The 27,860-nt window shown below is 50.6% G+C and overlaps 1 protein-coding gene across 1 annotated transcript; it reads right to left on the reverse strand.

The window, feature by feature from the left end:
- Nucleotides 1-338: 338 nt before the first annotated feature.
- Nucleotides 339-27,815, reverse strand: POLA2 (DNA polymerase alpha 2, accessory subunit). The gene is made up of 18 exons (XM_086676944.1): nucleotides 26,950-27,815; nucleotides 23,595-23,719; nucleotides 23,015-23,106; nucleotides 22,369-22,426; nucleotides 17,456-17,562; nucleotides 15,260-15,453; nucleotides 14,308-14,396; nucleotides 12,907-13,062; nucleotides 11,982-12,044; nucleotides 11,167-11,209; nucleotides 7,710-7,834; nucleotides 7,362-7,400; nucleotides 6,558-6,631; nucleotides 3,437-3,545; nucleotides 2,818-2,924; nucleotides 1,950-2,009; nucleotides 1,544-1,670; nucleotides 339-838 (listed from the first exon to the last, which is right to left on the reverse strand). Exons 1-18 carry the CDS (start codon nucleotides 27,026-27,028, stop codon nucleotides 686-688), a joined length of 1,800 nt encoding a protein of 599 aa, XP_086533070.1. The 5' UTR covers nucleotides 27,029-27,815; the 3' UTR covers nucleotides 339-685.
- Between the last annotated feature and the right edge of the window lie 45 nt (nucleotides 27,816-27,860).

The following is a 27,860-nucleotide window of genomic DNA, read 5'->3' on the forward strand; positions in this document are numbered from 1 at the left end:
CGGCACCAGGGAATCCAGCTTTGGCACGGCTCCGTGCGGCCGCCCCCTCCAGATGGAGAGGTCAGGCTGGGACCACGGCATGCATGTGAGGGCTGCGCGGGGAGGGCCGGGCACGCAGCCAGCTGCTTGCTCTGTAGCCCGGGCCCAGGGCCCCAGCCCAGCACACCTCCTCAGCACAGAGGCCTCAGGGGCCTGGGGCGGGGGCGGGGATCAGGGTTGGGGCTGGAGAGAAACCCAGTGTGACAGATGCTCTGCCTTCTCTGGGCACAGGTCAGGGGGGCAATGTTCTTCGTTCTACCGGGAAAAAGAGAGAGCGGAAGAAGATTTAAACTCAGCAGTTCTCCTCAGAATTTACTTTTACTTCTCCAAAAGTTGTTTCCGTGTCTGATATCAAGTAGAAAAATCAAAAAGCCTTCTTGCGTTTTCGGAGCACGCCGCGTCCACGGCCGGTTCTCTCTGGACTCTGCGTGTACTTGAAGAAACAGCTTTCCTCCCAAGAAGTTCAACTCAGAGTCAGGGTCCAGCTGCACGAGGCCTTGCCCGCCAGGCCTGGACCCCGCAGCCTCTTCTCCAGCTCGCTGCCTGCTTCCTCTACCTTTCCACGCCTGGGCTCTTGTGGGACGGCCGCTCCTGGGCTCACGTGTCCGCGAGGCCGCATGACGGGGGATGACGGAGCACCGGGGCCTCAGATCCTGACCACCTGGGCGGCCGCACACGGACTCCGCCTCCCCTCCCCGTCCTCAGCCCGCTGCCTCCTGAGGAGGAGTCGGCCGAAGGTGCCCCCCACCTGCCCTTTGGTGAGGCGCCCGGGGTTCACACAGACACAGCCGAGGACGTCCTGGGGAAAGGAGAGGGGCCGACGTGAGAAAGTTGGAATCATCTAACCGTCAGACCCCAGTGAGGGGTTTATAAAATGGAAAGGCAGGCCGAACCCATCTCAAGTCTGGTCTGTTAACTTATTATTGGAAAACCCTGAATTCCTTAGGAGCTTCTGAAACAGAATGAAGGAGGTGAACCGGCAGGGTAACAATAGGCTCCCAGACTTGGGGACAAATGTCTACCTCCTGAGGACGAAATGGCTCTGGGTTGGCCAGAGGGGTACTGGTCGGGAGGATCCCCTGTGAGGGACCCACCCCGGAGCAGGGCGGGGGGGACAGGCCTCGGGTGGCATAGATGATAAAGAGCCAAAGGGCTGAAATCCCCCTGGAGGTCACATCCGCATTCAGGGGCGGGGGCAGGCAAGTGCAAGTGTGAAACCTCTCCAGGTCACCCTGACATGGCCCCAGCTGACAGCCACTGTTTGAGGGGCTTCCTGCCCGCCCCTGGGACTCCCAGGCTGGGCCGACGGAGCACCATGCTCCGGGGCACAGGCGAGCAGGGGGATGCCTTTTTCCTTACACGTTTTACTAACAGATTAGTTTACCACCTCTCCCAAACAAACGAGGCCACCGTCCCCAGCACGAAGAGCGAGGACCAGTGGTCTAGAAGGGGAAGTCAAAGACCGGTTCTGGCATTTCTGGGAAAAAGCAGAGTCCAAACCCACCTTCACGAAGTATTTCAGCTCTGATGGGATAATGAAGACGTCTGGGGTGACAGGCAGCTGGGCGTAGGTGTAGAAATTCTCATAGTCAATGGCCATGTCTTCCTGGGGAGGGTAGAGCGGGTAGTAGCTACAGAGACGGAGAGAAACAGTCAGCAGTGGCTGATCCGGGCCCCACCCTTCCCGCATGGCTTCCCTGTCTGCATCCATGCTTTCAGATTGTCCTTCCTGCTCCTCTGTGTTTGGGGGACAGAATGCGGGCTTGTCATGGCAGGGCAGAGTTCCCTGGGACTGGCCCAAGGAAGGCGCTCCCAGTCAAATCCGTCACCGTCATTTGATTTGATCCCAATCAAATCCCGGACCCCGGAGCACACTCTTCACGGTCAGTTATTCCAGAGAGCCGGCTCACCTCCTCTGGGTCAGGATGTGCTTGAGGATTCGGCTGAGTCTGTCTGAAGTTCCGGAAGAACTGGGGAAGGAAGAGAAGCAAGAAACGGAATGCAGAGCCCTGTTTTTCAGCTTCTGTTTCTCTCTGGGGAGAGCTCGAGGCTTTCATAAACTAGGGGGAAGCTACGCGGCCCGTGTGCGGTGATGGGAGGGTACCTCTGGGGAAGTTCAAAGACCCACCCATAAAGAGCTCGGTCTGTTCCCACCTGAGGAGGGGAGCCGGCCACCGGGCTGTGAAGGGAAAAGGCAGGCATCCCTGGTGACGAGACCATAGTGGGCCGTTGGCTAGAACTGCAGCGTGCAAGAATGGGCCAGGCGCCCACCAGTGGGTGGGGGCGTGCAGTCGGGGTGACCCTCAACCACAGCCAGCAAGCGCACACCCATCTCGCCCAACACGCCAACTGCTTCACACTCCTTCCGGTGACGGGGGAACTGAACTGCCGGACCTACGCTCAGCAGGTGTGGCGGGGTCTGATTCTGCAGAACGACACCTGCTCTGGTAAGGGAGGCTGCCCGTTCATTCTCCCGGAGCAGGGGCGCCCACTCCTGCCTAGGTCACGAAGGTGGGAGGGGAAGGAAAGTAGGTGAACTTCTAGGATTATAAAGGAAGCACAAAGACGTGGTTCTTCGGGGTCTCTGACACTGCAGACGAACGTAGCAGAAACAAACGTATCCAGTTGCTGTCTTGGGGACAGAGAAACTGTAATGGCCAAAGGGTGTGGCACAAAGTGCTGCTCTAGGGACTTCCCAGGCAAGGCTGCCAAGCAGCCCCTCGATTCTCTGGTCTAGAAAGCCAGTGCCCTGCCTGCTGGCCCAGAACTGCTTCTCACCTACTGATCTCCTCGGCTCCCATGTGGAACAGCAGATCCGTGGACGTCAGGCCGAAGACCACTCCGTTCACGGAGAGGCTGCAGGGCTCAGACACGAATTGCACTCGCTAGATTGAAGGGGCGAGACGAACATTTGTACGCCAAAGCTAGAAACTTCTTCCCCATGAAAGTGGGGGTGTCTCCCAGGGCTGGGGAGACCACCGAAAGGGGGAGCAAACCAACAGAGAGTAAATCATATTCGCTTGTTAAAAAGAGAAGCCTAAGGGGCGCCTGGGTGGGTCCGTCGGTTAAGCAGCCGACTTCGGCTCAGGTCACGATCTCACGGTCCGTGAGTTCGAGCCCCGCGTCGGGCTCTGTGCTGACCGCTCAGAGCCCGGAGCCTGTTTCGGATTCTGTGTCTCCCTCTCTCTGACCCTCCCCCGTTCATGCTCTGTCTCTCTCTGTCTCAAAAATAAACAAACGTTAAAAAAAAAAAAAAAAAAGAGAGAGAAGCTTACAATTCAGGCCCTATCCATGCCCCCAAAAGGCACCCCCCTCCCTCCGCTTAGGGGGAAGAGCTGGGTCCCCCGCAGCACATTGGATTCGGGCCGCTTGCTTCTCAGGGAAAGGATGCCGGTACCTTGATGTCTTCTCGAGGCAGATCGGAGTAGCTGAAGGGTGGCTGTGGGTACACGGACTCGTGGTGCACATCCCTCAGCGATGGGACAAAGACGAGGTGGGAGCCAGAGCTACTTTGTCAAAAAAGCACCAGAAAAAAAAAAAAAAAAGCATCAGAAGAGGGAGAAAAGTGAGCGAAGTTGAGTTAGAACAGCTGGGCCACAGACTGAAGATGTCGCAGCTTAATACGAGAGCCTACATCCAGGGAGGAACTTCAGAACTGAATTCCTGAAGGGGAGGTGCTGTTTCCCATGGGACACTGTGAGCAAAAGACGACTGTTCTCATCTCTCCCCTTCTACCTCAACGAGGCTCAGGTCACCAAGGACATGCTTCCTTCCGGGTGTTCCGCTTTCTTCTGTTCTACTGGGGAAGGGATGGGACCGTCTGGTAGAAAAGGGGGAGAAGTTGGGATATAGAAAATCTAGAAAGACAAGGTTTAGACCAAAGAGTCAGAGCTGAACCCAAAGTTCTGCGTCTTCGCGCTACGCAAACAGATGCAGCTCCCGGGCATTAGTCTCCCTGACCGGGGCTCTTTCCCGGGGAGAGGCCAGGCCTGCCGACCGCCTGCACACACGGCCTTCCCGTTCAGGGATCAAACTGGACCCTCCCGACAGAACGCTCGGTCTGAATTACGACGGAGACAGAAACACCTTCAGAGGGATGGGGAAGAACGCGGGTGGCCTCTCCCCGAGCCAGCCCCGTGCCTCTCGCGTGCGGAAGCGAGGCCCCAAGTTTTTCTCAGCAGCCCGTGTTGCCAAATGACAGGAATATTTAACAGCAACAGCAAAAGCAATGATTCCCCCTGACAGAGGCAGAAGGGGGGAATCTCTAGGGGACAACATGTAATCGAAGAAAAACCCGGAACTCTGGGACCCAACTGTTTATCCTCCTCAGCCACACAAAAGAGGAAAGGGGGAAAAAAAAATCCTGTTTCGCTGGTTCCCTCAGCGGTGCTTGGCAGTGGGGCCTATTACAAACCACACAGGCGCGAAGTGTCACTTTGGGGGCATGTTCAAGACTCACCAACAGCTCTCCCTGCCAGCTCCCTCTCTTGCTTAAAATGTGTGGCCTTCCCAGATACAGGTACAGGGATAAAGGCACTGGTGATTGTGGTCACATCTGTCACTTGTTTGTCATACCTGCTCAGAGTGTGAACTGAGACTTTTGCAACAGAGAATAAGGATCTTGAGACCACAGATACTTTGCATGCTACGGTCCCTCTGACATGGAAAAGCGCACTATCATTTCCCAAGGCCCGGCGGGGGGACCCGAATGGGACTCGCCGTGCTCTGGACCCCACGGGCTCAGTCTGTGGTGGACACGAAAGGCGGCTGTGCAGCTGGCCCCTCTGTTTCAGCGAAGGTTCTGGAAGAGCAACGGTTAAGGAGAAAACAGCCCTCCTGCTCATGGTTATGAAGTGGCTGTAGGGGGAGGGATCCGAAAGAAAATTCCAACTATGCTGAGCATTGCACAGCCCTCAGGCATCACGGTGGGAGGGTCCCCGCGGCCGCTCCCTCTGCGGCTCAGCTCTCTGTGGAGGGGGTGCTTCCTCAATAGTTCTGGCCTTTACTGATAAATCAGCTTTGTGCTCCGCGTTTCTGAACTCTCAGGAATAAAAATAAATTCCCCTAACGAGGAGACGCTGACCACTTATATACAGTTAGGGGAAGGGGGGGCGGCTCTCCCTGCCCTGAGGCGCACACTGGCCACAGATGAAAGTGCCTGGCGGCGCTGGGTGTTCACCCCACAGTGACAATGCCCCATTTGTTCTTTGTTTGTCCCACTGCTGTCACCACCACACGGGGCGAGGAACCAAAAACAGAACCCGATGTCACAGGGACAGCACCCAGCCCACTGGGCACTGCTATGCAGGTCCCTGCCCATCCCCAGGGGACCCGAAATAAGGGGACACCGGCCCTGCTCCCGGATGCCGGGAGGGGGCAGGGGGGTGATCTCAGAGGAGGAGCACTGGGCGCTCTCCAGCTCTGATGAACCCGGCCAGGGTCACAACAACGTGGGAGGCAAGAGGGCAGGCACTGTATGGTCTTCCTTTGTGGAAGGGAGGGGGGGAAGGGGAGACCCAGTCGCATGCAGGCTGTCACTGGCACGACTCAAGGCCCCCACTGGCAGGTAAGTTAGAGGGTGTCTTCCCCCATCCCCGAGGCCTACCACGCTGGCCGTGCTGCCCATACAAGAAGGTAGCATTACGACTAATCGACTCTGGGATCAGTTCTCACGGCGGATGGGCGGAAGATTATACATCTTGTTTTGAGAACCACCTTTGTTACAGACTCGTTTTTAAAAGCTTAGCCTCAGGAATGTGTATTTTTTATGAGCTCAGCTACAGGCGAGCAAATCCCTGGAGAAGAAGATCCATCACCTACCCCAATTCCTTTCAAACCCTGGCACTGGAAGGGCAGGGACAGGAAGTGAGGAGGTCAGCTTCCTGATTAACTTCCTACATGCAGCTTTAGACTCTTCCTGAAACAGTGCCCTTTCTCTCAAATTAGAACCGCTCAACTCTTTCATCGCCACTGTGACCTCTCACCGTCCCTTGCCCTTGGTCTACGGCGAGGATCCAAGGTCCCACCCTCTTGGGAGTTTCTACCACGGTTTCCTGGCCGTCAGCAGTGCCCCTCGAAACCCAGGGAAGCTCTGACGCCGGGGAAGGACTTGGGCTCACCCCAAAACAATCACTCGCGCAGCAAGATGTTTGGGGCCCCTGGGGATTTTGTTGGGTAACTCATCAAACACTTCTCAGAATCAGCTGGGAAGATTCCCATGGAACGAGCTTATACAAAGGCGAGCGAGAACAAGGAAGGAAGTAAAAGAACAAGCAAGGGAAGAGCGAAAGTCTATGAAGCGTTTTCCTGTCAAGTGTGTTTATCTTTGTGTTTGACAGAGATGCCTCTTAACCTGGCGTCGGTGCACTTGAGGGTCAAGAGTTGGATCCGATCTCTGTAGTTCAAAAGGATGAAGGGGGTAGGGGCTACCATTGCTTTCCATCAGTTTCAGCTTCCTACTGGGAAGCCCTGGAGAAACTAGGCAGCTTAAGGTTCTGTCCAACATTCTGAATTCTGACCTTCGTGTCCCTTCAATAATTGTCCGTAGACACTGCTTGAAGACATCTTCAAATGGACTTGTCAGCAGACAGTTCTGCAAGAGAAGAAGGGACACCGATCTAGAGGGTAGGCGTTGGCCTTTATTCACCTGCCTAACACGTTAGTGACCTCAGTGGCCAGCTGTTGAGCGAGGAGCTGGAGGGGATACAAAGACGAAAGAGATGCGTCTCTGTCCTCAAGGAGCGGAGTCTACCAGGGGGTAGGAGAGGAGATGGGGGAGGAATTCCAAATCCCCTGGAATGTAAGCTGAGAGAAAGACTAAAAGGAAGAGCTTCTCGAAATCCTTTCTGTGGAAGGTACAATATCCAGAGAGAAGGGTAGGAGGCACCAACTCTCGGCCGAGAGATGCCCTGGGAAGGGCCACTTGTGTTTTATGCACCAAGGGACAGCATGGTGTGGGGCAAGGAGCTGAGGGCAGCAGCCTGGTGGGGCGCTTTTGCACGTGCGGCTCCGCGACCCACGGACACCTGCATCCGAGCTAGTGCCCTGCGCCTCCGCATGCAGTGTCCCAAGGGGACACCAGGACTCACAGCTTTGTATTTCCCTCCCCCAGCTTCCAAATGGCCTTGTGTGCTGGGGAAGTGAAGCCTTCAAATTCCGTATCTTTATAAAAATGCCCCGCTACGATGTTTTTCTGTTTAGCCACAGGGATTAATTTAGGTTTGTTACAGATGCAGCGTAAACTCCGAAATCTGGAAGTAATAGCGAGGGCTCAACTGAACGCAAGAATCCGGCACTTGCCCATCCCAGCCCCGGTCACTTACCTCAACCTGCTCATGCTTAGCATCCAGGAAAGGTCCCAACTGCAACAGGCCCAAGGGGAGAGAAACAAAGGTGTCAGAACCACACAGTGTCTGTGAGCACCTTCACATACCCTCCTAGTGGTTCTCTGCCCGGGATCTATCTGTCCCTCCGGGCTGCGCGTGGAGCCCGGGACAGGTAGCAGATGGGGTGGGGGTGCCCGGCTGTGACCCTGGATGGAGGGGGGCTGCCTCCTACCAACACTGGGCCTTTTCCCAAAGTCTCTTCCCCAGTTTTCCCATTGGTACCCCCCCCCCCCCCCCCCCAACGCCTGACCGAAGAGGCGAAGCTGTCCCAGGAGGGTTTCCTACCAGGATGCAGACATCTGGCCGGTCGCGGTTGATGATGGCAATTAGATCGAGCAGGGGGTCATACGTGATGCTGTCGGAGGTCGTGTATGGCCCGCAGGCCACCAGGACCATGTTTTGCTCAAAATCTAAGACACAAAGGATCATGAGGTGTTGATTAGAAGAAAATGGAACGGTGGCAGAAAGGACGATAAGGGAAAAAACAGCCCCAGGATTCAATTAATTGAGTCTCCCTAGGTGTACAATTCTGGGAATCCAAGAATAAGACCTCATTCCCAGCCTCAAAGAATATTCCATCAGCTGCCAGAGACGGGGAAGTACGCGAATAGCCAGAGCACGACAGGTGGTTTGCTAGCAGCACACGTGAGCGATGGGAGGAAGCAATCGGGAGAGACGTGATCAAGGTGAGGTCTGCTAATGCGCTGCCTCCCTTTTTTATTGGGGTAAAAAAAGCACAACATAGGGGCATCTGGGTGGCTCAGTCGGTTAAGCGTCCGACTTCAGCTCAGGTCATGATCTCACGGTTCGTGAGTTCGAGCCCCGCATCGGGCTCTGTGCTGACAGCTAGGAGCCTGGAGCCTGCTTCGGATTCTGTGTCTCCCTCTCTCTCGGCTCCTCCCCCGCTCATGCTCTGTCTCTCTCTCTTTCAAAAATAAATAAAAAAATTAAAAAAAAAAAAGCACAGCATAAAACTTACCATATTAACCATTTTTAAGTGTACGTGTCAGTGCCATTCAAAGAATCCAGAATGCCGGGCAACCATCGCTGCCATTCCTTCCCAGAACTCTGTTATCTTGTCAAACTGAAACTCTGTTCCCATTAAACACTAACTCCTCCTCCCCCGCCCCCATTCTCCTGTCTATGATTTTGGCCGTTCTAAGTATCTCATGTAAGCGGAACCACCCAATATTTATCTTTTGGTGACTGGCTTATTTCGCTTTGCTTATGCTTGTAAGTAGGATTTTCCGGGAGCCAGGGCAAGGCAGTCTCCTGGAGAGCGTGCGGTTTGAGTGTGTTTGGTGTGAGGGAACATCTGGTGGTCCCGTGTGGCTGCCGAACGCGGTCCACGGAGGAGTCCAGATGGGCTGGGTGTGAGGCTCGGAATGGGATTCCCGCGTGAGCGGCACAGAGGTATGGCGTTTGGCCACCTGTCACACACTGCCCTTTTCCCCACAGCATCGGCTTTCCTTTGGGAGAGCCAGCCCTCTCCTCCGCAAAGCAGTCTGGGGGCTGCAAATTAAGTGTACTGTCGTCCCCTGGCCCGGAGACAGACGTCTGACCAGTTTAAGCCATCCACGCTCTTCTCCCTGGTTCTGGAATCTTGAGGTGAACTATCCAAGAACAGAAAAAAGGGTGGAGCTGACCTATTCCAGCCAGAGGTAACCGGGCGACACAGTTGGGGAATACCTGCTAGCCGGATGCCTCGAGTTGTGAGGCCCTTCCCTCTTCTAAGTCTGCACTCCTAGCTGCCTCTCTTACCTGTGGGCTAGCTGGATTTCCCCTGACAAATTCTCTTTTTAAGTCTGAACCAGTTTCTGTGGCTCTCACTGACAAAACCCGAAGATCCCTGCCTTCTCAACGTGTTTTAGCTTCCTATGGCTGTTGGGACAATGATCCCAAACTTAGTGGCTTAAAGACAACACAGGTTTATTATCGCGGGTCTGGAGGTCAGAAGTCCTAAAATCAGCGTTGGCAGGGCTGTGTTCCTTCTGGAGGCTCCAGGTGAGAAACTGTTTCCTTGACTTTTCCAGCTTCTAGAAGCTGCCTGGCATTCTTCGGTTCGTGAACCTTCCTCTACCTTCGAAGCCGGTAGCCTACCATTTCTATCTCTGACTCAGATCATTCTGCCCATCCCCCCCGCCCTTACAAAGACCCTTGTGATTGCACTGGGCCCACCTGTGCAGTCCAGGCTAACCCCCCACTCGGGATTCTTAAATTAAGCATACCTGCAACGTCCCTTCTGCCATATAGAGTAACATATTCACACGTTGCAGGGACCGGGGCGGGGGGGGGGGGGGGGCTGTTACTGGTCTACCAGAGCAGGAACCCCATGAAATGAGATGGACAGTTCAGGGAGAAGAGTAAGTTTCATGCAACGATAGGGCAGAGGACAAAGTTAAATTTGGTTCTGAGGAGCCTACAGGAGATGTAAACCCTGGAGTAAATACCAAGTGCCAGCCGGACGAGGCCCATGTCTTACTCTGTCTCCACGAGTGCCCGGCTCAACACCTTGGTCAAAAATGTTTGTTAATAACCTATTCAACTGCTTCCAGAGGCTTCCCTGGCATACAGCGAGGCTCCGGGCATCTCATGTCAATTTTGTTTCACCCCCTGAAGTGGACCTAATATCACCAAACTACTCGTGTTGCCAGAAACACCTATCTTCTGATACAATGGGCAATGTCACAAACTCCTACACTGCATTCCTGATTCTAGGTCATCTCCAAGAATGACCTCATCACTATCAATGTGCACAGGGGGTTGACAATACCCTGGCGTCAGCCATCTCATTGTGAGTCCTCAATAGTCTTCTGCTTTGCTTTCAAAAATGCTTTGAATTATTTTGAGGCAGTCTGTTAACACTTCTTTTTGTCCCTTCCCCTCTAGATTAGTTATCAAATGACTCTGGGCTTCCTTAGAAATTTGTCTACTTTTTTCAATTTTTCAATTTTATTTAAATCCAAGTTAGTTAACATACAGTGTAATAATTATTTCAGGAGAATTTAGTGATTTATCACTTACACATAGCACCCCAGTGCCCACCCCAAGTGCCCTCCTTAATGCCCATCCCCCCACCCAGCACCCCTGCAGCAACCCTCAGTTTGTTCTCTGTATTTAAGAGTCTCTTGTGGTTTGCCTCCCTCTGTTTATATTTTTCCTTCCCTTCCTCTATGTTTTGTTTCTTAAATTTGCCTAGTTTTTAAATAAACTTGCTATTTTGGAATAACTTTAGAAACATAGGAAAGTTGTAAAGACAGCACCAAGCTCCTGTATATATACCTTTCCCCCAGCGTCCCGTAATGTCCTAATGCCCCCAGCGTCCTGACTATGGTGCATTTGTCAAAACGTAGCAATTAACGCTGGCTCATTACTCTTAGCTTCTGAGTTTATTTGGGTATTACTAGCTTTTCCACTAATGTCCCTTTTCTCTTCCCGGATCCCATCCAGGATAACACAGTGCATTCAAAGAAATTCTTTTATATAAACTATTCCTATTTTCCCTCTCATAAAGTAACTTCCAGATACAAATGGCATGCCTCTTGTAGCCAGAACCCAGGTGGCAACGCTCACTGGGCTCGGACCCCGGCCTTCCACAAAGCGCCCGTGAAGCCACCAATCTGCTGTCACCCCTAGCCTCCGCCAGGGTGCGCCCAGGCAGCTTCTGCAGTTTTCTCAGGGCCTGAGGAACCTCGTCCCCCATATTCACTGTTAGCAAAACAACGTTTGGACCCAGACTTACCTTCATCCTCTTTGGGGGGCTGATAAAATGGAAGCGGCACACCCTTAAAGACAGGAGAAAAGCTAAATTGAGGCCTTACCCCAGGCACCATCTTTGGTTAAAAAAAGGGGTGGCCCCTGACCGGCATGGGAGGGGGGCGGGCAGATAGCATTTGCAGGTGGGAGGGAGGGTGGTGGGGGAGGGCGGAGATGCATAAGAAAGCAGCCTCAGTCTTGCTCCTTGGAGCTAAAAGCTCACAGATCTGATGATACCTGCCATTCTTCTATATGGCTCAGAGTGACCAAGAAATCCATGTAATGGGAGGTCACGGCCAATCTCATAATATAACTCAAGACAGGTGCTTAAAGCACCAGTTCCCTAGGCCAGGACCGGACAGCAGGGAATCCGAGACTTTTGCTTGCACTATGTGAAAATCAGTGGAGGATTATCACCTAGAGCAGGGATAGGTAAACTAGGGCCTATGGATGCAATCTGGCTACTTCCTATGTTTATAAATCAAGTTTTACTGGCACAGAGCCACACTCATTGGCTTATGGGGGGGTCCATGGCACTTTTATGCCACAGCGGCACAACTGAGTCATTGTGACAGAGACCGTATGTCCTGTAAATTAGCCTGAAATAATTACCCTCGGGCCCTTTACAGAAATGGTTTGCTGACCCCTGGCCTAGAGGCAGCTTCCCATTTTACAGAGAATTGGGAAGCAAACAGATAGGCTCTCAAAAGGGATGAGTTTCCAGGACAGTCAGAACTGCATGTACTGTGCCTGCAGCAAAGCGGGGGTGGGGGGGGGGGGGTTGGGCAACTGCCGGGGTACCTCGTAGAGTTTGGTGGCAATAAGTTTTCCACCCGTGGTGTTGATTCCTTCCAGAATGACAACCTGAAGGACAAGAAGCAGAACGGGAGACAAATGACAAGTCAGCAATAAACTATTTTGATACAGTTAAAAATTATTAAGTATCGGGGCACTTGACTGGCTCAGTGGGTAGACCATGCGACTCTTGACCCTGGGGTTGTGAATTTGAGTCCCACGTTGGGGATAGTTTACTTAAAAAAAAAAAAAATTAGGTACTAAGTCCAGCTATCTCATTTTGTAGCTGTAAACGTGGGGTATTTTTTTAGAAAACAAATTAAAGGGGCTGGGGAGCCTGGGTGGCTTAGTCGGTTAAGTGTCTGACTCTTGGGTTTCGGCTCAGGTCATGATCTCACAGTTCGTGATCTCATGGTTCGTAACAGTGTAGAGTCTGCTTGGGATTCTCTCTTGCCCCGCCACCTCCCCACACCCCTTCCCTGCTTGTGCTCACTCACTCTTGCTCTCTCTCTCTCTCCCTCCCTCTCAAAATAAATAAAAAACTTAAAAAAAAAAAAAAAGAAAGAAAACAAAGAGGTTGTATTAGTAATAATTATGCTCTATACGGATGACCTAATTTTTTGTAATGATCCTATGAGGTAAGAATTATTATTCCTATTTTAGAGATGAAGACACTCTGGCTTCAAGAGGATAAGGAATATGGCCAGAATGACACATCTTGTGGGGTGGAGCTGGACCCCGGCAACAGATCCCAGAGCCGAGGTCAGAGCACTGGGGGAAAGCTGGAATCCCCATGAGCCTGGGCTCTAGCTACACCCCCCACTGCCACAGGTTGAAAGTGACAGGCAGCCGGTGACAGAATGCTCGTCCCCAGAGCTGCAGCCCGCTACACGTACTACGGGGTGAACAGCCCTCGCGCGTCCCATCTCACCTGTCCGGGAAACAGAGAGTATTCTTTGAGCTCAGATAAATCCACTGGAATTTGAGCCCCTGAGGAATGTTCCCGGTCTCCCTCAAGAATCACGGATTTGCTGTTCAGCTTCCCGTTGGTATCACAGCCAATCTGGCCCAGCAGAGTGACAGGCTCCTACCGAAGGTGTAACAAAAGAATGACAGTCTTTGGGACAGGAGCTCAAAACCTGAGGTCAACAGAATAAGTCACAAAGCAAATCCCAAACGGCAAATATTTTTTGGCGGGGCATCATATTGACGAGAATCACCGCTGCCTCTCACGGCAGAAGAACGAACACTCAGATGGCATTTGGTCTGTCTGCACCCCCCTCCCCCACCCCCATGCTTGAGCCCCTCTAAGTGGCCACCTAAGCTTGAGCATCTCAGGTAAAGGGAAACTTGCACCCCAAGGCAGCCCACTGCATCTCTGGACAGTTTCGACTATTAACAGTAGCTCAGGTCTACCGAGCTCATGAACATCGGGCACTGTTCTACAGGCTTACGTGTATTAACCTGTCTAATTTTCACAATTGTGAAACCGTGGATACTGTTATTGTACTCACTTTACAAATGAGAAAAATCAGCCCAACAGGTTACATAATTTAATCAAGGTCAAAGAGTGGGTAAAGTCTGGTTTGAAGTTTGGCTCCAGAGCCATATCCTTGACCACATACCATATTGTCTCTTAACAGGAAGTTCTTCTCTGAATTGAGCTGAAATTTCTCTCCCCGGGGCTTCCTCTATCCTGTTCCCACTCCTGGGGGCCGACTGAGGAAGTCTAATCTTTTCCCAAACTTCCTTCTATGACATGGTTTTGCATATCTTCCCCAACTGGTCAATCTTCTCCGAATGCAAACAATGACAGAAGTACCATAAGGAATGTTCTAGAACACATTTCCGCTTAGATTAAAAAATGTTTTAGAGAGAAAGCACTGATCCATATGCCAGATGATATCACCATTCAAGATACTACTGGCAACAGTTGGTCCCTAAGGACAGAGACCAGATTAGGGGAGACTAGGAGTCACCGCTTCTAGACTCCCTATCCTTGCCGTTGTCCTCATATCCTGATAACTGAATGCTTCTATTTGTAGGAAATCTCCATGGGGCACCTGCCTTACCGCTAAAAGGAAAAGGCCTCAGTCTTTGCTTGAGCACAAGACCCTAACCAAGTGCACAGAAAATGACCGTCTCTGGTCACAAAACCCGACAGTTCTTGTAGATCTTTCTTCAGAAGGATCCATTTTATCAAATTCGACCAAGACGGATGTTCTAACTAGAATGTAGACAAGACGTAAAAAAGGACGCAAGAACGATGCCTGTTCCCCATCAGTTAAAAAGTACAACAGTAACTGGGAAGAACTGGTAGAACCATTCTTACTTGAGCTGGGACCAGAACGGAAGTAAAAGCCTCAATCTGGTAATGTTCCTTAAGTTCGCTGCCGAGTTCTTCTATCTTGCAGGTCAGAACTGAAATCCCAGAGGGGAAAAAGTATCGCGTTTAGGACGTTCCACTTGCCAAGGGGAGAAAATACCGCACGCTGTAAGATATTAAAGTCAGCCAGAAGCAGGAGGGCGTTCAGGACGTCTTTCTAAAGCCTAACGAATCTCTCGAAATCGGGTTGCTGAAGTGGCCTTCCATTTGGCCACATATCGTGTGGCAGAATCCCTGAGAGTCAGCACGGATCCCCACAACCCAGTCTTCCTTTTATTTTGGTCATCAGTGAGGTTTAGGGGAAGTCAAGCCCAACCTGGAGCGTCTTCCATTCTTTACAAGGAAGAAGCCGTGAGTGTCTTTGACCTCACTTGGGCTTTTTTGACATAGTTCAAGTGGTTGTCACTGGGAAATGGTTGCGTGCTTTTTCTTTAGCACTTTTCTTTAGGGAGGCAAAGTGACTTGGGAGAATTACTGAGAGCATCCCCTCCACTCATGTCCCTCCACTAACAGGGGCATCTGGAGGACACCTACCGACTTCTGTATTCAAAGGCAACCTTGGGACTCGTTCTGCCAGCCTTGCTAAAGTTTTGTTACTTTATACCTTTCCAGGTGGTTTTATAGCTTCTGGAACTTCTTTCTTAACAAAAATTTTTTAATGTTTTATTTATTTTCGAGACAGAGAGAGAGACAGAGACAGGGAGGGAGAGTGTGAGTGGGGGAGGGGCAGAGAGAGAGGGAGACAGAATCCAGGCTCCAGGCTCTCAGGTGTCACCACAGAGCCTGATGCGGGGCTTGAACCCACGAACCATGAGATCATGACCTGAGCCAAAGCTGGGCGCTCAACGACTGAGCCACCCAGACACCGCTCCAGAATTTCAAAGGGAAAAACAATCACCTTCTCGAATATCTGGAAGCTTCTGAAACATTGATTTGTAGCTCCCGGTTAGTGCCTCTGGACACCCCAAGACCTTCAGGCTGATATTGCCAGCCCCTCCTCTTCCAGACCAAGACCCTCCCTGTGCTGAGCCAAAGGAGGTAACCACTTCTCCGCGGTTACTTCTCGCGTTGTACTTCTGAGAGGGAGCAGCACTGATCGGAAGCAAAACAGGTAAATATTACTATACTCGTATCTAAAGAGAGGGGAATACAATGAGGTCACCTTGGGGATTGGACAAACGTCAAGCTGGCCTCACATTTTCTAAATCTAATCAGCTTAATGGGGTCGGACATACCCGGACCTTTAAGGAATTCTAGGAATGAGGGTAAGTTTAGAGACAGAGACAGATTTTAAAGGGTTTTCTCCTGGCTTCAAATGAAACAAAGCGAGACCAAACCAAACCAAACCAAACGCTGAACTGATTAAGAAGCAAGTTTCAAGTATCACTTTCCTTGGTTTCTTACGATTTTTTTTTTTAGCACTTATTAGAATACCATTAGAGCCTGGCTGTGGATAAGCCCAAAGTTGCTGTGCACATCTAATACCTCACGATGTAGTTTAAGGTAGACACCCCAATAAAACACAGTTAAAAGGAATTAATCAACTTTCCCCAGTGTCTACAGAGGTGGAGATGTAATGAATTCAGTCAGTTGGTGAACAAATATTCCCATCCTTCAAGGCTCAACTGACAAGTTCTCATATTTCCTCTCACTGACTGGTAAACAAAAACACACAAATACTGCTGAACAGCTTGGATGACAGTGAGGCCCTCTAATCCTCTGGTCGTGCACACAGCTCACAGAGAGGTCTATTTCAAACGGTCTTCATTTAATGTGCCAAGACTCTGCAGGGGCCAGTTTTATGTGGGTGACGTTGCAACTGGTGCTATGAGTCCCTCTTTGGACAGACAGGCTACAGAAAATGAGCTCAATTAATCACCTCGCTCTCCAGGGCCGCCTCTACTTGAATAATTTAGAGGTTACTTTCATAAATTACCAAACCAGTCTCTGACATCAGCTTTATTAGCGTGCATTAAAAAATGCCTAGGCAGTGCATTGCCGACTTTTCCAAGCTCCTCCCAGAGCAACTCTGTGGGACAGCCATGACCACCGGCCCTTTAACGCCATGACATTTTGAGCGACTGCTTATTTAGAGATTATAACCGCCGTGATAGTGCTGGTTCAGCTCATGAGAACCATGTCTATACAGCAAGTTTCAAAGATGCCCTTGGAAGTCTAGAAAGCTCATGTCCGAAACCTGAGAGCAGGAGTGGACCAAACTGGCGTTAACTGTCCATCAGAGTCCAAGGACTGCTCATCTGGAATGACTGCGATCACCTCCTTTCTCAAGAGAAGGAGCTGGGAAATCTTAAGCTCTGCTGAATCTGGAAGACGTGATCCGAAGCACAGGTGGTGGCCGATGGCAGTCAGTATTTCCCTAAACGGTTAACGTGACTGCTTCTTAGCCTCATCCTGATGTGGCAACACCAAAACCTTTCTCTGACTCGGCAGGGCCCTCACCTATGGGATTCTCCAATAGAAGACATGTCATTTACGGATTTCAAAAAAAATCACATGTGATCTTTGTGGATTTATGTGCAGAGGTGGCAGCGGGGATAAAAATGCCAACTAAGTCCGTGTAGAGTCACAGCGACAAGCAACCTCTCAGAAACTAGTTGTAACCTGAGAGAGGAACAATAAACGGGTTACACAACATTATGAACGCAGAGACGTGCTTTTCTTTTTAAAAACTAAATACTTTAGCTTAAGAGAAGAAGAAGAAACCCAACAACAAATGAACTAACAGAGGCAGGTGGAAACCTATTTGTCTCGACTGGCAAGACTCCTAAGACTCCAGGACTTCTGAATAGATAGGTTGTTTTCCACAGAAGATATCAGTTCCTGATCTAGGAAATGAGCCCCAGAAAAGTGGGTGGAAAGTGAGTTTCCTTAACTACTGGAAGACACGGTAATTTTCCACACAGGAAGAGAAGGCAGGGAGGGCAGGGAGAAACGAGGCTCTCCGGCCAGGCACCGCGGAGGTACATGTCCACCTGCATCTAGTAGGGTCACTCTGTAGAGTCAGCCACGCGATAACCAGAGAAAGGGGAGGGCAGGCCTGCTGTTTGGCAGCTGGATTCATTCCAATCCATACCTTGGAGAGAAACTCGACGGCGAGAGAAGCTGATGGGGGCTCCGAGTAGACACAGTTCTTTTGGTTAGGGGGGTTTCTGGGGTGGTGATAGCTCGCTTCTGAGAACCCTAGGAACAAAACAGAAGACAGAATCCCAGTCACTGTAGATGCAAGTTGCTAACCGAGTGTATACAGCCCCTTAGGAAGAGAAAGAAGCATGGTGCCCAAATGTAGGGCACAAGGTAGGACTGGGTTGGTTCTGTTCTTAAAGCCTCATCTCCAAGCATAAGCCCACATAGAAATCTGTAGCGGCTATGACCAAGATCCATCAGAATCCTGTCCCCATTTTGAAGGCAATAATGAAAAAGTACCAACATTTCCCAGAAAAAGACTGCCAAGCAGGCAATCTGTCCTGTCAAATTGTTCACGTGGTCACTCTCTTCCCCCACCTCTTTGCTTTAGTACAGTTGCTGAGTTGTGCGACGCGTACGGTTTTGACCTGTGCGGCCACGGTTTCCTCAGAAGGGATGCGACCACGTTACTACTCATTTTGGCAAAGTCCCCCGCAAGTTTTCAAAATTAGAGATAGGAACAACTCCAGGCGGATAACACGGTTGAGCTCATAGTTGGAGACTATTTAGCAAACACCTCATTGACGGTCACTTCTGTTTTCTGTTTTTTTCTCGTCAACCAAGAATCCAAAGATATGCCCAGGAAGGAGGATGAAACCCACAGCTCAGAGATTCATCGCTCCCCAAAGCCTAGGACAGACGACTGTGGCAGAGCAAAGACAAAACCCTTGCTGGGACCACAAGCAGGAGGCCAGCTGGCCTGCGGTGGATTCCCTGCCCTTGGGCTCCTCCTGGCTGTGTACAGAAGTTATGCCACTACGGCTATCTGCTGGGGATGACTGGGGACAGAACACAAGAGAACGGACTCAAGACCATCATTAAGTAGCTGGAATGGAAATTAGATTTTATTTTTTTTTTATTTTTATTTATTTTTTTTTTAAATTTTTTTTTTTTTTTCAACATTTATTTATTTTTGGGACAGAGAGAGACAGAGCATGAACGGGGGAGGGGCAGAGAGAGAGGGAGACACAGAATCGGAAACAGGCTCCAGGCTCTGAGCCATCAGCCCAGAGCCTGACGCGGGGCTCGAACTCACGGACCGCGAGATCGTGACCTGGCTGAAGTCGGACGCTTAACCGACTGCGCCACCCAGGCGCCCCATGGAAATTAGATTTTAAAAAGACCCTTATGCTACCACTCTTATACAATAACCATTTTCTTTTCACCCCTCTGCTTCCTGCCCACGGCCAGAGACTGCTGCGGCCCAGCCCACAATAACCATTTTTAAAAGATGTTTATTTTATTTTTTAAACAGCATGAGCAGGGGAGGGGCAGAGAGAGAGGGAGACACAGAATCGGAAGCAGGCTCCAGGCTCTACAGTGACAGCAGAGAGCCCGACGCGGGGCTCAAATCCACAAACGGTGAGGTCGTGACCTGAGCTGAAGCCAGATGCTCAACTAACTGAGCCACCCAGATGCCCCTACGGTAACTCTTTTTTAATGGTATTTTAATATTTTTCCAATTAAAAAAATATAAATTCTAATATTTAATCTTAGTTTAAATACAAATCTTGGGGCGCCTGGGTGGCTCAGTCGGTTAAGCGTCTGACTTCGACTCAGGTCACGATCTCACAGTCCATGAGTTCGAGCCCCGTGTTGGGCTCTGGGCTGATGGCTCGGAGCCTGGAGCCTGCTTCCGATTCTGTGTCTCCCTCTCTCTCTGACCCTCCCCCGTTCATGCTCTGTCTCTCTCTGTCTCAAAAATAAACATTAAAAAAAAATTTTTTTTAAATAAATAAATACAAATCTTAATTTGAATATTACATATACTGCTTTTTTTGCACTATATTAATTATGAGCAGTTCCCCACATTATCAAAAACTTTGTCCTTTTTAGTAGCTGTGCTAATTAAATTGCTACGTAATAATTTACATAACTACTTCTCTACTGCTGGATGTCTGGGATGCTTGTAGTTTTGGGTGATTATAAATAATGCTGAGATGCCCACCTTTACACAGATAGAGTCTCCCATAATTTGGATTATTTCCTTAGGGGAGAGTCTGACTAGGGATAGTTACTGGACCAAAGGATGGATAAGATTTTATGGTTTTGCTATACATTCTCAAACTATTTTCTTAAACGACCCTTGTAATACACAGGGGCTGTCCAACTCTGGGGCCAAGGTGGTGTGGCAGTATTTCAAGAGAAAGACAGTCTGTCTCCCAGGACGCGGCAAGAGGAGGTTACTCTGGGAGACAACGCAGTCTCACGGTGCTCGTCCTCAGCCCTCGCAGCGAAAGCTGATTGTGTCAATAAACCAACTCCAGGCATGCTTCTTGGGGATGCGCTCTGACCAAGCTCATGAGGTCTATCAACACTACAGGCCAGTATTCATTCACAGCGAGGACAAGTGACTGAGGGTACCATATTCCCATAAGCCGGGGTGAGCACATGCTCACGCCACACAGAAACCCAAGTTACGGCCAAGGATGCCAGTTTACTAACTTGCTAGGAATATAACGCTGGCGGCCTGGGAACTTCAAATCCTTGGGCTAACGCATTCTCCCCTGTCGGGCAGGACATGAGGAAAGCCAGACTATAACCACTGGATTTACGGTGAGCCTGGAGGCAGAGAGTGGCTGTCAGCTGCATAAGGCAAATAATGATGATAAACCAAGGCCACTGGAACATTCACCCCCTATAGCACAGGTACACCGGCCTCTGAGACCCGACAAGGGCCTGGCAACCTCACTGTGGCACCGCTCGTGTGGGAAAGACCGACGTTCAGCACCATGACTATTTTGTCAGGAGGCCACTGATGTGTGGCCTAACAACGATCAAGCAGTTTCTGTGTGCCAGCTCCTGTTCTGAGTATTTTACGTTCCTCTAGCTCAGCCCACACAGTGTCTCCCCTGAGCTTCAGATACATTTCATATTGTTTGCTCATTTCAGTCCGACTCACTCAACTCTGATTCCCTGGTCACCAAGTGTGATGCATAACTGAGCCTCCTAGATGTCTCTGTAGCAGGAACGGGTGTCCTTGGTAGGATGTCTCCGTGGCTGGGAGGGTACATACTTCCACATTAAGTCAAGTGAATTTGCATCTGATCTCTGCGTCAGTCTACTGAGAGCTGGGTTCCCCAAGAACGTGATCAGCTCCGGACATACAGACAGATCAGATAAATTCTGGAGCTGTGAAGCTGTCCGTCAGATCGACACGTGACAGCCCCGCCGGGTCCCGCAATTCTGGCTGATCCTACGCAGGGAGCCGAGGCAACCGTGCTCATCCAGAAGAGCTGTCCTTCAACAACTACCAATGTGCCAGGCTCTGGGCAAACAGCAGCGAACAAAGCAACGTCTCTGCAGGGAGCTTCCGTTCTAAGGGAGGGAGGCAGACTAAAACAAAGAAGTAAATATAGAACAGGTCTCATGGCAATGGGTTCCACAGAGAAAAAGAGAGCAAGAGAAGAAAACGGGGGAGGGAAAGAGGAGGGGGCTTTGCTCTCGCAGACAGAGCTGTTCCCTCAGGCAGGGGGCATATGAGATGGACACGTGTCATGTGTCTCAAGAGGAGCAAGACCACCAGAGTGGGGAGGAGGGTGGGAAGACAAGGGAGTGGGGCCAACTCCGGACAGACGCTCACACACCTTCTGAACGTTATCAGGGACGATGGCAGGGCCAGGGGAGAGCCGAGAGCAGGAAAAACCTAGTCCGACTTGCATCCGAAAGGGGCACGGAGCACCGACTGTTGTGTGAATTGCTTGGAGGCGGACAGAGTGAAAGAAGCCAGGACGGGAAGCCATCCCACTCACTCAGGAGACGCCGGTGCTGCAGGCCTGGTGGTGACAGGTCCTGGTGGACAGGGCTCGGAGAGGACCCGGATTCTGGAAGGAGGGCCGACGGGACTGGTGGAGGAGTTGGATGTGGGGTGTGAGAGAGAAGGAAGACTGGGGGAGGTCTCCAGGGTTCCTGGCCCGAACGAACGCAAGAGCGGAGGTACCTTTTAGTAAGGTGTGGGCTCCCGGACAAGCCCATCTCTAGGGGGACAGTCAAGTGCTGATTTCAGATCTCTTCAATTTTAGGCTAAGGGAAGTCGCAGGAGGCTCACATAGTATGTGGTGTGTGCCTGTTTTGTGTCAGCACCTCCACGGGGCACGTTTTTAGCTTTCTTGCTCGCCAAGGGCACACCTGAGCTGCTCACCTTCCTTCTCACAGGGTAACTTGCTCTGACACATTAAGGCTTGCTCCGTGCTTATGAATTTCTACACATTTTAAGCTTCTTGAGGGCAGAGCCCAGCCGTGCTTGTTTCATTCACCACTGTTCACCCGGGGTCTCGTACAGTGCCTGGCACTAAGCAGCTGCTCAGTAAATGAACAAAAGCACCCCGATCGTCTAGCTGAGGAAACCGCAGCTCAGATAAAACGACTCACCCCAGGTCACCTAGGTCTTCTGACTCAGGCTTGGAGGGCAACACTATTCCACTTATCCTATCCTGCCTCTTACACTAGGATCCAACACCAGAACTGCATTATTCCATTGTAGGACTTCTGCCTGATACAACACTGTGTAACTTTTACAGAGAGTAATTATGGAGAAACTGTATTTGTAAACATTTTATGATATGCTAACTGAAAAGAAAAAAAAAAAAAAAAGCAGGGTAGCTTCATGGTCACAAGGACTGCTGTTATGTAAGCGCATCTATGCCCATGATGGGAAAGGCAGACGTGGCAGGAACCGTATACGTGGTTCATCCTCTCCCTTAGAACTTCAAATGTTGCGAGAATGTTTTAATGTTTCTAGAATAAAGACCAAAAAAAAAAAAAATGCTACTTGTAGAAAGCATTTCCAAACACTATACTCACCTTAGAGGGTGTGGTGTAAGAGTTCAAGAGGGTCTCTTCTTCTTCCTCCACTTCAATTCTAAAAAAAAGTGTTTAAGGAAAACAACCAAAATCTAAGGCGATGGTTGATTAGATAAGAAGTCTAAATAGTAGGTACTTAAAAAAAATTTTTTTTTATTTTAGAGAGACAGCCAGTGGAGGAGAGGGGCAGAGGGAGAGAGAGAGAGAGAAAATCCCAAACTGGTTCCGTGCTCAATGCAGAGCCTGACGCGGCGCTTGATCCCATAACCCTGGGATCATAACCTGAACCAAGTAAGAGTCGGACGCTCAACCAACTGAGCCGCCCAGGCGCCCCAGTACGTACTTTTTATTATTTGTTTTTATTTTATTAAGTTTATTCATTTATTATTTCTGAGAGAGAGAGAGAGAGAGCACGTGCACACATATACACAAGTCGGGGAGGGGCAAAGAGAGAGAGAGGCAGACACAGAATCCGATGCAGGGCTCGAACCCACAAACCAACAAACCGCGAGATCATGACCCGAGCTGAAGTCGGATCCTCAACTGACTGGGCCCTCCAGGTGCCCCTACTATTTGTTTTAAAATTACACAAATTATGAAACACAGCATGTGGCTTGATGCAAAGACCTTGGGCAGAAAAGGATACAGTTCTTGTATGGAAACAATGTCTCTAGCTCCTGCGTGCCCACCATCCCCGGAGGCTCTGTGCGAGGCTTTGGGCAATCTTTTGCTCAGACACTGAGGAATAAAAGATAATGAATATATATTATTGTGTAGTCAAGTAACAGAGAAAGTGTTTTTCACAGCCGTGAAGTAGGCGTTCAAAACGTAATCACATATATCTAAAATTCCTCAAAGTAAGAATTATGAGGATGCAGGATAGACTAAAAAGGAACAGTTATCCCGTGGCTGTTTGTTTCTAAGAACTTAATTCTAGTAACAAAACCAATGGTTTGAAGACCTACCACCCGACATACAGTTTTAGATGATTTATACCCACTCTCATGTAATTCTTACAATAACCGTAAAAAATATGGGTGATTAGAACCACTAACAGAAGAGGAAACGGAGGCCCAGAAACACGTTCTATAGTTTGCCCAAGTGCACATCGGGACCAGAATCCAGACCTGATTCTACAGCCTGTGCTTCTCGATACATCCCAATGCCTTCCCTCAAGAGCAAAAATAGCGAATTTCAGGATTAGTTTCCTTACATTTTGTTCTTACCTCATGCTCAAAAGAGCTCAGGATCTCTGAGGTCAGGCGAACGTTACCTATGCTGGTGCAGAAGGCTATAAGCTCAGTGGCCATTTTCTCTTCATTCTGTCCATACAGAATGCACAGCTCTACCACTGTAGGAAGGAAAACTGGATGAGTAAGAACTCAGTTCATTGCTTGCAGCCTTCCCCTTGAAAAGTGAAAATAATCCTCTATTTATTCAATCAATATTTATTCAGCACCCACTAGGGCCAGGCACTGTTCCAGGCATGAGACTACAGCAGTGAACAAAACAGAAGAATCCTGGTCTCCACGAAGCTTACTATTGGAGACAGAAAACAAATAAGTAAAAATCTGTAGGATGTTAGACGGTTACGTGTGCTGTGTAGAAAAATAAAGCCGGGGAAGGGATCAGGGGTTGGTATTTTTCAACACAACGATTAGAGCAGGCTTCAGTGAGTGAAGACCGGAAGTGAGGCGTGCAGTATTCAGGGAAAGAGCTTTCAAGCAAAGATCCCGAGGTAGAAGCAAGACCAGCAAGGCCGCTATGGCTGGAACATAGGGAGGAAGGAGACAGAAGATGAGCCGAAGGGTCAAGAAGGTGCAGATTGCCGGCCACTGTAATTACCCTGGTTAACACTCTGAGTAACTTGGAAAATCACTAGAGAGTCTGGACAGAACAGGATCACTCTGGATGCTGTGTTAAGCATAGACTAAAGAGGACAAGGGCAGATTCAGAAGGACCAATTAAGATAATCATGGCAGGGTGCCTGGGTGGCTCAGCTGGTTAAGCGTCTGACTCTTGATTTAGGCTCAGGTCACCATCTCACGGTCATGAGATCGAGCCCCACACGTGGCTGTGCGAAGAGCGTGGAGCCTGCTGAAGACTCATTCTGTCTCTCTCTCTCAAAAAAAGAGAGAGGGACAGAGAGACAGAGAGAGAGAGAATTATGGCAAAATGCAGGTGAGAGGTGATGGTGGCTGGGATCAAGGTGGTGGCAGCGGAGGTGGGGAAGAAGTGGTTGGGCTCTAGATGGGAAGCATCCTGAGCGTAAGGCCAGTGGGACTCGCTGATGAGAAGCAACAAAGGAGTCAAGGATGAGGCTGTTTTCAGCCTGAGCCCCTGGAAGGGTGAGGAAGACAGCAGAGGAAGTACCGTGAGGACATACAGGAGCTTGGCTTTTAGACACATGGAGTTTGAGATGCCAATTAAATATTCAGCTGGCAGTAGGATAGACCAGCCTGCAGTTCTGCAAGAGGTCTGGGCTAAGATGTACACACCTGGGAATCACGAGCAACACATGGGATGAAAAACCACGAGACCAGCTGAGATGACTAAGGGGCCCGTCTGGGGCTCAGGACGAGCTGAGAAGCGGTGACAACCAAGGTAAGAAAACAACCAGGTGTAGTGTCTGAGAAGCGAAGAGAAAAACGTGTTTCAAAGAGGACACGACCGTCAAATGCTGCTAATTTGAGACGAGGACTGAAAATTCACCCGACTTTAGCTAGGTGAAGGTCACTGGTGACCTTGAGAGGAACAGTTTTAGCAAAGTGCTGGGGATGAAAAAGCTTCCTGAAATGGGCTGAGGGAGGAGAAAAATGAAGACAGCAAATATAGACAACCCTTTTGAGGGGGTTTGGTGTAATTGGGGAGGAGAGAATTGGAATTGGGGGGGGGTCAATAGAATGTTTTTTTTTTTTAATTTTTTTTTTCAACGTTTTTATTTATTTTTTGGGGGACAGAGAGAGACAGAGCATGAACGGGGGAGGGGCCGAGAGAGAGGGAGACACAGAATCGGAAACAGGCTCCAGGCTCCGAGCCATCAGCCCAGAGCCCGACGTGGGGCTCGAACTCACGGACCGCGAGATCGTGACCTGGCTGAAGTCGGACGCCCAACCCACTGCGCCACCCAGGCGCCCCTAGAATGTTTTAAAAGAGGAGCAAGGGGAGCCTGAGTGGCTCAGTCAGTAGAGCATCAGACTCTTGTTTTCCGCTGAGGTCATATCTTGTGGCTCCTGAGTTTTGAGCCTCGCATCAGGCTCCGTGCTGACAGTGTAGACAGAGTCTGCTTGGGATTCTACCTCCCTTGCTCTCTTCCCCTCCCCTGCTCACACACTCTCTCTCAAAACAAATAAACATTAAAAAAAAAAGGGGGGGGAGCGAGAACCACATTTCTACGCTATTAGGGGAAAAAGCTCTCAGAGCGAGAAAAAGGGAAAATATAAAAAGTTTAGAATTACTGGGGTGATGTTCTTAAGGTGAGAAGGAATGGGATTTAGGACTCAAGTGGAGGGTCTGGATTTTGCTAGGAATATGGAGAATTTATTCATTATAATAGGACGGAAGGAGAGGTAGGTGGGAAGAAGGAACGGTGGTAACTTATGGAAGTTTTCCAATTCTATTTCCTTGGTGAAACAAGAAGTTCATCAGCTTTTGAGTGGGACAGAAAGATGTCAAAGGAGGAGAAGGTGGCAAACAGTCATCCAGGACACGCAGAGGGGAACAGATCAGGGAAATCTGGTCTGACCGGCAACGTTAGAGTCCCAGTGAGGTTAGTGATTATGAATTCAAAGCCTAGCGTGCCAACGTCACTACCATAGTTCTGGGAAATGGAAGCAACAGGAATTTTGGAAAAGAACGCACTGGGCATACGAACGTAGACTATTCTGGTATCTCACGTTAAGTTAATATGTTTGCATCCTGGTTTTATGTATTGAAAACTGCTCCTGGCCCAGAGCCTGACCAATAACAGGGAGCACTGGACCCGAGGAGAGGGGACTGGGGTTCAGGGACCAGCTCAGGCTGTTTCTCCCTCTGTAAACAGCTGACAAGCTCCCCACAGTTCCTACTAAAGCTCAAATTCAATTCTGGAAACCCACCTCAAGGGAGGCATATTAGCACAGACCACCAGCGGCTTTGATGGGAAACGACGGATGAGCAGAAATTTAAAGAGGAGGCTGGAAAGGGAGGAGCCAGGAATAAAAAGCCATATTGCAACCCCCCCCCCCACGCCCCATCTCTTGCTCTGTTATGGAGGCTTAAATAATTTCCCAGCTCTTGCCACCGGGCCTAGTCTGAACCTGGCATGTCCCAAGTGCACCCTTCCGAAACTGCGTTGATTTAAAGTGGTGCTTCGTATTTTTATTTTTGGGTTGGGATCCAAGAGCACGCTGCAAACATTTCAAAGTCCCCACATCCCGAATCTCAACACCTGGATTCACTCTTCACCTCCCAACGACCAAGAGGTCCGATCTAGGGGAGGTGGGGCTTGGAAGCGGCCCCCCTCTGGGTTCTACGTGACGGGGAACACGGAGCGCGAGCGCGGACCTCCGCTGGGGTCCGGGGCGGAGGCGAGGGACTCACATTTCTCAGCCAGAGCCTCATCGCAATCCACGTCAAAGATCTGCAACTCCTCCACCAGGCGCTGGGCCGACACGCTCATGGTGACCCAGGGGGCGGCCGGGGGTCCGGCCCACCGAGCTCGGACCGGAGTCTAAGGAACCCGCGGCGTGGAGATCGAGGGGCAGGACGAGCTTCCCCTGATCCTTTCACCCTTCGGGAGACCGAGACGGAAGGGGGCCAAACAGCCCGAGCCCTCAGGCGGTCAGAAGGTCCCAGGCGTCAGTCACGGAGGAGCGCCTTATTTTAATTGGGAGAAGCCCCAAACACCCGAAGGGAGGAAGCAGAAATCTCGTTAACTCGCTCTTCTGGAGAGAACGTCCTGCTTCCTAAAAGCTACGGCGGAGCATCTCGAGGACTGGAGCAAAACCGAGCAATCAAGGAAAACCCGCCAAATGGTGTGCGCGGAGCGCGCATGCGCGAGGCCCGGTCCCGGTTCAACCCCACCCCTTCCCCTCTGCTTCCTTCTTCACCTTCCCAGGCGCCGCGCGCGCTCGCGCGTCTGAGGGCGCGTGCACACAAACGCCAACGCGCCTGCCCGCGCGCTCGCGTCCGGGCCCCGCGGGCGGCCGACCCTGTGGCGGCCGCGCGCTTGCCTCTCGTAAGGCGCGAAAGCTGGGCTCCGGCGCGCGGTGTCCTTGACTCCCCGGATCGAAATCGCGTCCCCGTGCCAGCCGCGGTTGCTGCATTTCGGGCACCGCCCGCTGGGCGAAGCTCGGTGACGAAAGTTCGTTACCCTTTTGTCTCGCGCCTTGGTGCGCAGGCGCTGCTGTGTATACGCCCGCCAGCCTCCCAGACCTGTGCCCCGCGCGGGAGCGGGAGGGCAGGTCTTTCCTTCTCCGTCCACGTCTTCGACCCTGCAGTCGGTGTGCTGT

Source organism: Puma concolor, chromosome D1 (assembly GCF_028749965.1).
Source record: "Puma concolor isolate L17-30 chromosome D1, mPumCon1.1.hap2, whole genome shotgun sequence".
Taxonomy (NCBI): Eukaryota; Metazoa; Chordata; class Mammalia; order Carnivora; family Felidae; genus Puma; species Puma concolor.